This window comes from Rhododendron vialii, chromosome 10a, assembly GCF_030253575.1.
Source record: "Rhododendron vialii isolate Sample 1 chromosome 10a, ASM3025357v1".
Classification (NCBI taxonomy): domain Eukaryota; kingdom Viridiplantae; phylum Streptophyta; class Magnoliopsida; order Ericales; family Ericaceae; genus Rhododendron; species Rhododendron vialii.
The window spans coordinates 9,001,785-9,015,653 of NC_080566.1; the positions used below are offsets into that span (position 1 = coordinate 9,001,785).

Below are 13,869 nucleotides of genomic sequence, written 5' to 3' on the forward strand. Positions count from 1 at the left end.
GTGACAATTGAGCATAAAAGCATTGGAAGGATCAAACTCTGAGTTTGCAAGTACGGAACCATTGATTCCAGAATAGCGTACGTAAGGAAATAGCGAGGGAATTAGCCAAATTGCATATTTGCCAGCTTCCATCGAAACTATAGGGTCTTGGCCTGAGAACACAAGCAGTTTGTCCATGAAGATCCAGAGAAGAGATATCGGTAGACAAACTAGAATGAGGGACAATATGGATCCACAAGTATAAGTTCCAGGCTTTCGATACTGCTCTGCTCCATAAGCTTGCCCACACAGAGCTTCCAATGCACCAGCCATCCCAAACTGCACACATATAAATTGGTAGTCAATTTGTTGATTTTCACTTCGAATCGTTACATGAGTAAGCAAATTCCAAAGTAGCATAATTTAGTAACCCAAATCAAGTAGATTTCTATGAGATTCTACTTCTTGTCTACCGACAAATGCAATGGTTATTGTAACGGCCCTGATTTTCGGTAAATAAAAATTTCGTTAAATATTTGAATTTTATTTTAAATTATTTGGTATTACTTTTAAAATTCCTTTTTAATTTCTAATAATCCGTCATAATTAGATTTGAGTCTTACAAAAATTGAATCTTTAATTCCGGACAATATGGTCCTTTTCTAAAGACACGTATGCTTGTAAAAGCACTTGTATATTTTCCTAGTGAGTGAAATAAAATCTTTAAAATCATATTTCTTGGCTAAATACCCTACTTAGCAAGTTTAGTTAGCTTCTAACCGACCAGTGGAGAAACCAAACTACCAATTCACCTAGTTACAATTTTCTAACCCTAGATGGACCTTTTTGACCATCTTTGAGCCTTGTGAACCTTTCCAACCCTGGACAAGAAAATCATTTTATATTTTCTTTTATTATTTTCTTTACCCATTGGACAATAAAAGTTAAGAAAACTTTTGTCCATTGGACAATAAGAAAACTAGATTTTTTTTCACCTAAGGTACTATTCTAGATTTTGTTAAAGGTACATATATATAGTTATATATAGTCTTATATACATATGCCTAAAAGTACATGCATATATTATTCAAGTATATATATTACTTTACTTCTTTAACCATTGGTCAATGACTACTAGGGTAGATATTACCCATTGGATAATAGAGTAGTCTTACTAGAAAGTACTAAGATGGACTAAATAAATATTTTCTTAGATCCACTATGTGATTATATATGTATATAAATGTACCATGAATTTACTACCTAGATTTTTCATCAAAAATATTTTGTACTAGATTTGATAAAGTACTCATATTCACATGACTAATGGACATTTGGTTATTTAAAATATTATTCAAGTACATATTACCTTTTATCCATTGGTCAATAAAAGTTAAGAAAACTTTTATTCATTGGACAATAGAAACCCTAAATTTTCTATTAAAGATATTCGTTGCTAGATTTGGTTAAGTACTATTATATAGTTAAATATAGATTTTTATACATGCTTAAAAGGACATTTTGGTTATTTAATTATGAAAATTTCTTTATTACTTTTGTCCATTGGTCAATAATTACTAGGGGATTTATTATCCATTGGATAATAGGATAAATCTTTCAACAAGTACTAGGGTTCATTAAATAAATCATTTTCTTAGATTTTCCATGTGCTTATTTGCATAAAAAAAAAAAAGGGGTGTATCCAAATCCTAGATTGCTAAGTACTATAATAAATAAATTAGTACTAGTACCTTGTGAATTTTATCAATAAGAGAATCCTAGCCTTACATTTTATTGGATACTTAGTACCTACCTATATATTTAACTATGTGGGGAGTACATAAATATCATATTATATAAAGCCCTAGATTTCCTAAAGTACATGATCCAATAGTTTAATAAGAACATGTGCATAATTAGATTACTTTAATGGGATATTTGATTTGGAAATCTAGTACTTTGTACCTTTTGGCCTATTATTTTTCTAGGAAAATCTTTACCCATTGGATAATAATTGCTGGGGAAAATTTTATTCATTGGGTAATAACCAAGACTTTTGCTATAAATAGCACTCCATTCTTGCCATTCAACTCACACCTTCACCTAGCAACTTCTCTCTCTAGAAAAACTTGTATTCTTCCTTTATTCTTGTTTAGTTCTTCTTGTTCTTGAAGTTCTTCTTGTGTTCTTCAAAAAACTCATCCAAGGCCGCCACTAAACCGCCACCCGACCACCCTCTCAATCCAAAAGTTGTAGTAGTAATAGTCAAGACTTAGTTTCGAGAGAAATCCTTTTCTTTCGAAGCTACCATAAGTGTTCCGTAGGAAGTTATTCCGCCCGACCACTGACATACTTTTCATAGCCACCCTACCACCAAGAAGAAAGGTAGAGTCCCTAGTCTACTAACTCTACGTATAGTATAGAACCGTATCTTGAAAAGTAGATTATTCTTGCACTCTAACTCTAAGTATATAAGGTTATCTGTCACCTATATTGTTTGAGATGCATGATAAAGCATAAGTGATTTTTCACTCCAAGGGCGTCCGTACATGTGGCGTTATGCTTTAAGTTGTGATTTGAACATGCTAAATAATATAGAGTTGGATGATCTTGCTAGTTTAGTTTTAAGATTTCAATGAATGTTGTATGATTTACTTGTGTGAAAAGTCCTACCGCGGAGTCATTGCATGAAAACGAGACACAAAAATCAAGAAAGTTAGAAACATGGCACTTAAGGTGTGGTTAACAAGGAAAAAGTGTTCGAAGAAGGAAATATTTTGAAACTACAAAATGACCAATTTTGGTGGCATTATGTGAGTTGGGGGTGTGTGTGTGTGCCAATGGGAACCTGGAGCGGCGGAACCATTATGCGAATACCCAGGAACCCGGAGCGGCGGAACCAAGGTAGGGTGTGTGGCTTGGTTACCGCGGAGAGGTGCCAATGCAAAGTGTGCCAATGGGAACCCGGAGCGGCGGAACCATTGTGCGGATACTCGGGAACCCTGAGCGGCGGAACCGAGGATGGGTGTGTTAAAAACTATTTTGGAAAATGTTGATTTGGAAAAAAAAAAAAGTGAAAACGATGACACGGTCTACGACGAGTCGCGTAGGAGAAACTCTGAAATCTTGAACACCAACATTAGTTTGAATAGCGAATGTGAATGTGATATTGTTAACTGTCTTATTACATTGGCATGTCTTATGTGGGAATCGTTGGTCTATTACTTGTAAGTTCAGGGTTAGTGGGTATAGGTTAATCTATTGAGCCTTTGTAGCTCATGGTGTTACCTTTGGTGATCCTGACATATTATATTGGTGGCGACGCCGGTATAATGTGTCAGATCTTATAGATGAACAGGGTGAACTCTACGCCTTGGAAGCCTTTGGAGTCGAAGAGCTAGCCAGGATGGAGGAGGAAGCGGAGCAGTAGATAGGAACCCTAGTTCCCTCCCTTATTTGAATAAAAGTACTTTTGTAAGGTTATGATATAATATTGAGCCAAACTCTATTTCAATTTTCAATAAAATTGTCTTTTTAACGTACCTAAAATTCGGGGCGTTACGGTTATTATGGAAAAAAGACAGTCGGTGCAAGAGGTAAAAGATCAAAAGACTACTTCACAATGTGCATAAATTTCGAACTGGGTGTCCATATTGGTTTGGAAAATTGCAGTGCTAATGAAAACAAAACAAAAAAAGAAAAAGGACAAGAAACAAAACTTTACAAGGACACTGTAGCTGGTAACATTGGTGAGAGAGGTGGCAATTGAAACACTGGAGAGTGAGAGTTCACTAATGTGTCCCACCATTATCATGGGTGCGACACGCAGGAGGTACTGCGACATGGTCACCACCACCATCGGTGCTGCTATGGCGGTCACCTTCTTCAGCTCTTCCACAAACGCCTCTGGTGCGATCGGCACCAACTTCCTATCTCTATTTTTCGACAACAAAGCCACTTCCATCACCCCCTTTTGATGTTAATTTGGCTTCAGCTGTCAACAATAAGGTAACACAAAAAAAGGATAATTATGTGCTTTAGTCTGAGTACTTTATCAAACTGGGCAATTTTGAGTTCAGCACCACATCACTGCACCATAAATCTTGAATGAACTTTGTATTTCACATTTAAAGATTAATAAAATCTTTTCTTGCCATTCAAAAAAAAAATATTTTGAAAGAAAATTCACCAACCACTTCATAAAAAAGTTCCAACACATACAATAAAGAAACTTAACTGATCCCAAAAGAAAGTACCATAAAGAAGAATAAAGCAGACATGTTTGGAATATTTTGAGAACTGTTCATCACTAGTGATAACTATAGAGGTCAACATCTAGAGCTTGTCCTGTTTTGAGGATATAATATGCATGAGCTCTTGCATCCATATTTCCTAGTCAGAATTTGGCTTTACTAGGAAAAGAGAAATAAACTTCACAGGCCAGAGAATCCAATCAATCCCAATTGAATATAACTATTATATCCCCCACGATGTTTTTCATTGTTTATTGCCTCTCAAGAGTACCTAATGTTAATGCTCTAGAGGTTTTTCATTGTAGGAGGTATTGGATAAGATGTGATTTAGAACGAGGACAGAAGGGACAAGTGTGACCCACGGGAAAATAGATATATGACATTATGTGAATAGTGGATTAGTTGTATTGGATTTGGTTAGAGTGGAATAAAGACGATGGGAATTATAATTTACCGTTGGATTGGGAGGAAGATAATCGGGAGAAGGGGGACTAAGTAATACCACTCCTCCCTTGGTATTAGTTATCCCTCATGGGAAACTAGTTACTAAATGGGAAAATGGTGCACCATTGTCCAATCGACACTCTTAGTCCTGTGTGCAACGAAAAACCTAATTTTGAAAAAAGATAATATGCGAGCCCACCTCTTAGTCCCGCTTCTCTTGTCCTACAATCAAACATACTTACGGTACATCTGTCCCATCTTTTATGACATCGTAAATGAGATCCATGTAATCCACCTCAAATTTTATTTCTTTCCATGCTTTCTGTATTTCTCCAATCATTATTAGCAAACTAGAAGATTTTACTTAAAAGCTAAAATAAGGGTTCAGAAATTGACACACACACACACACAAAAAGTGTCTCCTTACTCTCTAATAAAGAGGCCAAACGGAGATACAAGCTAATTTAAAAGGCATCGCTAACTGGTTTCTTGAAAACAAAAGTGTACCATCCCAAGCATAAAAAATAAGGGGAAAAAGCAAATGTATAAGGGAATTGATTTTGCTACTCCCCTTTTTTTGTTAGTGTCACTCTCCTTCTCTCACAAAACAAATCATCTCATAAAGACACAAAGGAGAGTGATATTAACAAAAATGGGAGTGGCAAAATCACTCCCCATGTATAATTGTTGGAACTTAAAAGTACCAACACCAACCAACCAAAAAAAATGCTAACTTGCAAAGATGGGTGACCCAAAAAGAAGAAGGAAAGTTGCAAAGCAAGTCAATTGTTGGAACTTAAAAGTACCCAACACCAACCAACAAAAAAAAAATGCTAACTTACAAAGATGGGTGACCCAAAAAGAAGAAGGAAAGTTGCAAAGCAGGTTTGGGGTAGTCCAAACAGAGCTCTGATTTTAATTGAGACCCTAGTAAGTTGACGGTGTGATTGATTAATTCTCATAAAATTAGTCGATGTGAGCGTAAGCTGGCCCGAATACGTGAGTTATAAAAAAATGTACAATCAAAGGCAGACAATGTTTGGACATTAAAGTTACGCCCACCGATCTCCCAAGTCGGCGACACAGTTTTGGATTGTTTTTTAGGTGTTGAAATATTTGGTTTTATGCTTCTCTTAGGGCTCTTCAACGAGAGCCCTAGAGTTAAAAATTAATTACGATCCTATAGAATAAAATGATTAGAAAAATAAAATCTTTGCATCGGTTCAAAATGATTGAAAATTGAAATACTTATTTTTTCATTTGGTTTTATGATTCTCTTAGGGCTTTTCAACGAGAGCCCTAAAGCTAAAAATTAATTATGATATTTTAGGATAAAATGATCAGGAAAATAAGATTTTTGCACCGGTTCAAACCAATTTCTTATCGTGTGTGCCATTGATACCATGATGCGGTACTAACTAACATACAAATAAAAAGACATCCACCCAATTTTATTCCAACTTTTTATTGACGGTGATTTTTTTATTTTTTTAAAATTTCTTTGTGACTGATAAAGACTTTTCTCTGTTTCTTTTTATTCAAGCATTTGTAAATTCGATTTCAAATGATACAATAGCGGAACATTACGTCAATCATGTAAAGCCTACAAGAACTAATTCAAGTTCAATATCAAGAAAATCGCTCCACCCTTTGAAGAAGTAAACTAACACCAATTAGACTTGGCCCCTTAACCACTGGAGATTGTAAAGGGGTCCAGTTAGACTTGGTTGCCCATGTTGGCTAACCTCTCCATATTTTTAGAGACTCAAAAAAATATGTTCTAGGCTTCATTAATCAGTTGTCAAAAAATATGGAAAAATCATTTCTGCAAGAAGTTCAGTAAAGTGAAGTTAAAAGAAAGTGAAAGTAAAGTGAAGTTTTTTAAAAAATGGCTAAAAGCTTAAATAATAAAAATGGTTGGGGAGTGCATTTTTTTTTACCCCATCAAAACAATAGAAAAATAATACGCTGGTGTTCACACATTGATGGTCTATTTGTAGATACCCTTGGAATGCTATTATTAATTAACAAAAACATCTATACTACACTTAAAGCTCAAACAAGCATTTTTTGTGGTGTTTCAAAAGGAGCTGGGTTTTAGCTCATTCGTCTTTTATTCCATCGGTTAAATATTTTGTTGTGTTCCAAGATTGAAAATTTTTCTAGTCTGGTGTCAAACTTTAATGGGTAATTTATTAGTTTTGCAATTATTCAATATAGCCATAGTTTTAAAAAAATATTCCATGGGTCGCCCAAATTGTGGCGTCGCTTGTGGCAAGAGCAGGTTTTAACTTGTTTGGTGGGTTTGGATTAAAAAGTTAAGTAGCCTTTTTCTTTATCTTTATTCAAAGTTTTTTTTTTTGCATTTGTTTGTTTTACGTCAAACTTTTGTGGCTTATTGATTCGTCTCAACAAGAGAAATTGAAAGTAAATAATTATTTGAATAAAGACAAAATTGAGTAAAAAAAGACAGTCTTTTTTACTTAATTTTGTCCTTTTAAAAAAATTATGAGTTTCGATCAATTTTTTTTTTAATTTTCCGATTCCTCTCGATGAGGCGAATTAATAAGTCACAAAAGTTTAACACAAAATTAATACAAAAAAAAATTTTGAATAAAGATAAAAAAAAAAAAGTCGTTTTGAATTATTAAATCAAAAGAAAAACCAAACTTAACAACCAAAAAAAAATAACAAAGAAACAAAAAAAACAAAACCATACCTCAACTTCTAGATTGCCTGTCAATCGTCCAAGGACTGTACTTTTTCGTAGTTGATCCAAATAGAAGGTATATGAGCTATCTTCAGCCAATCCTCGCCACTCTCTTTCTTGCACCGCCTCTCCAAATTTGGACATCCCCTAATTCGCAGCTCTCTCAGATTCTTTTGACCCCTCAGCCCATCCGGCATAGACATCAGATTACTACAACTCCCAATCTCCAAGTATGATAGCGACTGGAGGCATCCTAGCCAGTTTGGTAGAGTAATTAATCCTTCGCAATCCCATATCGCCATACGCTGGAGAGAATTCAAATGTCGCATGCCCTCTGGAAAAGATTGTATCTCAGGACATAGTTCGATATGAAGTGAGTCCAGAGAGTTTAGGATTTCGAGTCCTGCCAAATTTCCTAGTTTAGGAAAGTCTTCAAGTCTCAATCGCTTCAGAGAAGACAAACCAGACATCTGATTTTGCAGTCTCGATATTGGGCATACCCCTTAGCTCTAGGGACTCCAAGGCCTCAAGATTTTGAAACAATCCGTCTGGAAGAATCGCCAACTGCAAGTTTTCTATGTCAAGAGAGGAAAGTGAAGTCAGATTATTCACTGACTTGATTAACATTTCATTTTCACCAATCCGCAATTCCTTAAGTGTTGGAAGGGCAGACAAATTAGTTAGCTTGGGGCAGTTGTATATATACAACTCTCGTAGGCACGGGAAAACATCTTGTCTATCCATTGTCGTCCATTCCTCCAAACTCCGCATTCCTACAAGTTGGAGCGTCTCTAGTGCCTGGAATGAAATTTTCCCATCTCCATAATACTCAGGATCGAAGCACTTCAGAGAATCCATTCCAAAGATAACAAGATTCTTAAGGGAGTGTAGTTTCCCAAGAGGCGGAAGTTGTTCACATCGTGAACAAGAATATAGGGAGAGCTTAACCAGATTTTTAAGAACCGAGCACATCATCCAATTTGGAAACTTTGAACCTCGGTAATAACTTATACTCAGCTTCTTCAGATTCGAGTGAGGTTGGAGACTCTCAAGCACCCCTTCAACATCATTGGGTAAGTTTTCTTCTTTGTGATCACTCCAACGTAAATTCAGAGAAACAAGATCATGTTTCCTCTTCAAATTGGCATTCTCGGCGTCCACTTGACTTCTTACATTATCAAGTTCCTTTATTTCCAACTCCCCCGCAAGATTCAATTCTTTCAGCTCACCAATACGGTAACCCTCAGCCTTGCCCACAATGAAGATGCTTAGTCTTCGTAGGGAAGTCAGTTGTCCCAATTTAGGAGGGACACATGTAAGAGAACGACACCATTTAATGTCCAGGTATACGAGATTTCTCATATACCTCATGTGTTTGGGCAACTTACAAAGCTCTGAACACCCTATAAGTTTCAAAGTCTCTAGGTTTTGGAGATCACATATGGATTCTGGTAGAAAGACTATGTTAGAGCACGACATGTCGAGGTACCTAAGATGGTTGGAGTTGGAAATTAGTCTTGGTAACTTCCCATTGTTCCCAAACATAATGCGAGCGCCCAAATCTAACACCCTGAGATACTTCTGCTTCAATATCCAAGGAGACACTTCTTTCCAAGAAAAACCAGTATTTGGATGTAAAACAAACGACCGTAGAGATGGAACCTCAAGCATAGCCTCATTCAAAGTTACTCCCCCTACTGAGCGAATGTTAAGAAGCAAGTGACGAACCTTTTCTGGAATTTTTAGATCTGTAAGGGAGTCAACTATACACAAATCGTACGTCATAATTGATAGCGCCAGATCGTGCATAAGATCGTGCATTCTACATACTGTTTTGCCGGCGATATTCTCCTCCACATCTTGTAAGAAGGACCTCCAAACTAAGTCATTAAAAATCTCATGGCCCGTATCATGCAAAGTTGTTTCTCCTTTAGAGGGAATAAAACCATTTGCCATCCACAACTCAATCAGCGTGTCTTTCTCCATCTGACTGTCTTTAACGAATACACAACAATAAGCAAAACATTGCCTCGATTGTGGAGGTAAGTTGTCATAGCTCAACCTTAGGGCAGGCAATATAGTACTTCCATTATCTGTTAGATCCCAAATCTTGCTGTCCCTCACATATAACCACTCACTTTTAGTGCTTTTAAACTGCATGAGGCTTCCAAGAGCTTTTATCGCTAACGGCAACCCTCCGCATTTTTTGACTATCGCCTTCCCAATCTCAAACAGCTCATGGTCTTCCTCCATCCTTCGATTGTCAAAAGCCCGTTGCTCAAACAAGGACCAAGAATCATCCTCCGATAGAAAATCCATATGGTGCACAGGAAGCGTAGCCATAATAAGAGCAACTTTCAGACTCCTTGTTGTGACTACAACCTTACTGCCTTTAGCTCCACACCTAAGTACGTCTTTTAGTCTATCCCACTTCTCGCGGTCCTCATTCCACACGTCGTCCAAGACAAGCAAATATCTCCTGCCACTCAATTTTTCTAGGAGGCGGCGCTGGAGTGGATCCAAGTTTGTGATATTGCATGAGCCTGGTTCTATGGACTCTACAATCGCTCCCGTTAGTCTCTTTATGTCGAAATCATCAGACACGGAAACCCAAATTCTTAAATCGAAGTGCCCCTCCACCCTCTTATCATTGTACACCAATCCAGCGAGTGTAGTCTTGCCGAGTCCCCCCATGCCGCAGACAGCAAACACCGAAACACCGTTGCGGTCGCTCAAATCGCCGAGCAACATTTCAATTATCATTTCTTTCTCGTCATTCCTTCCAAGAATTTCGGATTCATTCACTATGGAACTAGTATGTCTTCCCTCCACCGCACGAGCCATCAAACCCTCCGTCAGGTGAAAACTTTTTTCTCCAACAATTTTATCCAACCTCTCCTTCACATCCTTTATCTTATTCCCCATTTTAAATCGAAATATAATCCGATTTGGAAGAGAGAACAAGGCACTTACTCGGTGTATTTGAGAATCCAGTTTTCGTTTGAGGGCTTGGGTGGCGAATTCGTCCAACACGTTATCGGCATCGTAAGCTGAATCCTTGAGCTTTCGGAGCCAATCCTTGACGGCTTTGTTCGTCCATTGCTTGGCCTCTGCATCAACGAGCACTGCCTGGATTGTACTCAAAGTACTCTCCAGATGTTTCAGCTCAGTTTTGAGGCCCCAAGCGATTCCGAACTGCTGTAGGACTGAGGAGATCAAGTTTGTGAAGATCGTCTCTATGAGAGAAGAGAGGAGTACATCTGCCATGACTCTGTTTTTTTTGTTCTTTTTTCCTGGGAATTGGTTTTTGTTATAGCATTGAAGATGAAAGAAAGGAAAATTGGGAGCGAGAAAAGTGGGAGGTAGTAGGTACAGGGTTTGGGTGGGTATGGTGGTTGGTTTCATGTCAGCACTTGGGGGCTCCACACGTTGTTGTACTCTCTCTCTCTCTCTCTCTCTGGTTTCATTTGTGCACCAAAAATGCTACAAACACAACGTACGGACACACAACTCTTCACACAACCGCTGACGTCATCTAAAAAACGACGTCGTTTTTCTAAAAAAAAGAAGAAGTCGGGAACAGAACAACGTTTTCTCCTTTCCCTTCCCCTTCCCCTTCCCCTTCCGTTCCCAGTTTGACGACGACGATTAACAGAGAAAATCCCGTTCCCAGTCCCCTCCACCACCGGCGACCACCACAACCCAACCCCAGCGCTCTCCCACCGCCATTGACCGTCATCATCATCGGGCTTCTGGGCACTTCGACCGTCACGAAGGTCTCTCTCTCTCTCCTTGTTCGATTATTACCCTTAACTGAGTTGAGGAAAAAAAATCCTAAATTGAGTTGATGAAAAAAAAAAACCCTAATTCAAAATTTTGGGTTTCAACTCAAAAATTAGGGTTTAAATTCGAAAATTATTCAATACGTTTCTGTGATACAACTCAAAAATTAGGATTAGGATACAACCAGAGATTTATTCAATACGTTTCTGTGATTGCTTGTTGAATCAAATCGATGTTGATGAACTGATGCTGTTTTGATTTTCCTTGCTGCTGGTGTTGTTTTTCGGAGGTTTTTCGGACTTAGCTTGTTCGAAAATGCAAAAATTTGTGTGTCCGAAATTAGAAAGACAGTTTTTTTGCTTTTAGTTGTACTAGTTTGATAACATCCTCATAGTTGCAAGCAGTGCTGGAGTCAAATTGCGGAAGATTTTCTGTTGCTATTGACTGTAAGACTAAGGTGGACAGCGCTATTTCTTTCATGTTCTATAGCTCATACATTATTTTTTGGGTCATCAAGCTCATACATCATTCACCATTGATACCAGTTCTTATTCGTTTTGTAGGAGGTGCTTGGAGCTGGTGTTGAGTTGGGGACCTATTTAATCGTTGTTTGTTGTCTTAGTCATTGAAGGATTTAACAAACTTCATTAGTAATAGCTAACAGTGTTTCCCATGACATTTAATGTATACACATAACACAACATATGCAGAACCAAAAGTATCCCCTATTGCCCTCCAACTCCAAGTTTTTTGGCAGGAGCGGTTGTTATGTTTAGAGGGCACCGAGGCAGTACAAGTGCAGTGAAGTTTCAGTCCCTGTTCCAACTACTGAGTTTTGGGGTGGTTTCGGGCTCAAAGAGAGTGATGCTCTGCCCATTTAGTTTGCTTCCAATTAGACTTTCAAAGCCAGTCTTTCTCGTGCGGTGTTGGGGACTCGAAAAGGCAGTGAAAGAGATTGGAGCTATTCAGATGAATCAAAGGCCAAGAAAAATGAGCAATTTGTTGTAATTTGGAATATCAAGTTGTAATTTGTTGGAATTAGTTGTAGTATCAAGTTTTAGTTTTGAGAAACCTAACTTTGTATGTAATTGATAATTGTGATGAGAATGGCCCGGCGTGGGTTTTAAATTTATTGGATTGTGAATGTTTATATACAATGTCGTTTTCAGTTTTATCTAATTGTCGTTGTTGTAAGTTTTTGACGTGAGACGTCGGGTTAGGCCATAAAGCAATGGAACTATGTCAAATTTTTTCAAGGACTAATCCATGAAAGCGATTACGGACACGACACGATACGGACACAGTTTCAACTAAGTGAAGTAATACTTTGGCTTGCTTATTTATGGACAGTTTCTACCGCTGGTATTTTTTTGCCAACTTGGATAGCAAAAATGCTAGACACATAACATTGCAGTGTGTGAAGTGTAAAATCTGGATTCACAAACACCATTGGAACATTAACAGGAATTGAAAAAGGGCATCTGTTCTCTCATTCATTACTAATGGTAGCATGACATTACTAATGCTAGCATCACCTTACAGTTTCCTAAAAAGAGAAACCATGATATTGATGCATGGCTTAGGAAAAGAGAAAGAACCATGATACGTATTTTGTTACTTGGTTAAACCATGTGGAAAATGCCTCCTCTGTAATTGTAACAGCTGATGGACATTAATGAACGCACAACCACAAGTAGCTATTTCTTGCCAAAAATTCATTAGAACACGACACAACACGGATACGAATTACTTGCCAAAAAATTCCCCCCACCTTTTCTTAGTTGCTAAGAATCTCAGTCCAAAACACAACCACAAAACAGAAGGCCATTAAACCATTAGCCATACATCCCATTCTTTTATAAAGAACCACATCAAAAAAATAGCCAAAGGTATAACCTTGAGAGCTAGCCAAAGGAAACAACGGGGAGAAAAAAAAAGCCAAAACTAGCCAACCTATACTATGTTCACCACCTTACAACAAAGTAAAATAGTACTAAGTTTTGAGGTGATTTCAGTCAGCAATATCAATACTAGAATCATGATAGTGTATTTTGTTCTGGAAAAATTTCGGCAGTCTCCCCTATTTTTGGTCCTAGACTGACGTCTTGCATCTCAATCAGTGCAGCAATAACAGCAACATAAACAACATCAGGTTACAATCCATTGCCAAATTAACCATTCCCAACAAAAACCATAAAACAACAGTCACACAAATAGGTTACAATAGAAGTTAGGTTTTGCAAAACTACAACTTGATATTCCAACAAATTACAACTTCATATTCCAAATTACAAAAATTGATCATTTTTTTGGCCTTTGATTCACTTGAATAACTTCAATTTCTTTCAACGGCATGTGGCATCTCGAAGTTGTTGAACTGCCAAGTGGAGTCATCTTTGTGCTGATATCTCTCTATTTAAACTCATGAATCATCTCAGTCACTGTAGCTTTGTGGGCTCCAAGCATCTATATTTGGGGAAATTGGGTCCAAGTTTCTTTGTTGGGTCCAAGTTTCTTTGAACTTGCACACCAGGCAAGACGTTCTTCTTTCGAGCCATGGATCGATACACTGCAAGACCAAGAAGAAGGAAGTTAGACGCTTGGTGGATTAAACTTAATAGGAAGTGAATGAAAACAAGTGCCCCAGTGAAAGAAAACACTTCACGGTGGTCCATTAAATAAACTTGACGTACTTAATCA

At 37.6% G+C, this 13,869-nt stretch overlaps 1 protein-coding gene, 1 long non-coding RNA gene and 1 pseudogene across 2 annotated transcripts; 1 reads left to right on the forward strand and 2 right to left on the reverse strand.

The window, feature by feature from the left end:
• Nucleotides 1-7,538, reverse strand: part of LOC131302589 (protein DETOXIFICATION 14-like) — a 145,086-nt pseudogene extending 137,548 nt beyond the window's left edge.
• Nucleotides 7,539-7,818: 280 nt separating this feature from the next.
• LOC131302854 (putative disease resistance protein RGA3) lies at nt 7,819-10,311 on the reverse strand. Its single transcript, XM_058329647.1, has one exon. It carries the CDS (start codon nt 10,309-10,311, stop codon nt 7,819-7,821), a length of 2,493 nt encoding a protein of 830 aa, XP_058185630.1.
• Nucleotides 10,312-10,464: 153 nt separating this feature from the next.
• LOC131302599 (uncharacterized) lies at nt 10,465-12,323 on the forward strand. Its single transcript, XR_009191821.1, has 2 exons — nt 10,465-11,162; nt 11,733-12,323. It is a non-coding gene; the product is annotated as an uncharacterized LOC131302599 (long non-coding RNA).
• The last annotated feature ends 1,546 nt before the right edge of the window (nt 12,324-13,869 follow it).

What these genes read in the sequence shown, in the direction of transcription:
- LOC131302854 (XM_058329647.1), bottom strand. Translation starts at nt 10,311, where the DNA reads ATGGGGAATAAGATAAAGGATGTGAAGGAGAGGTTGGATAAAATTGTT.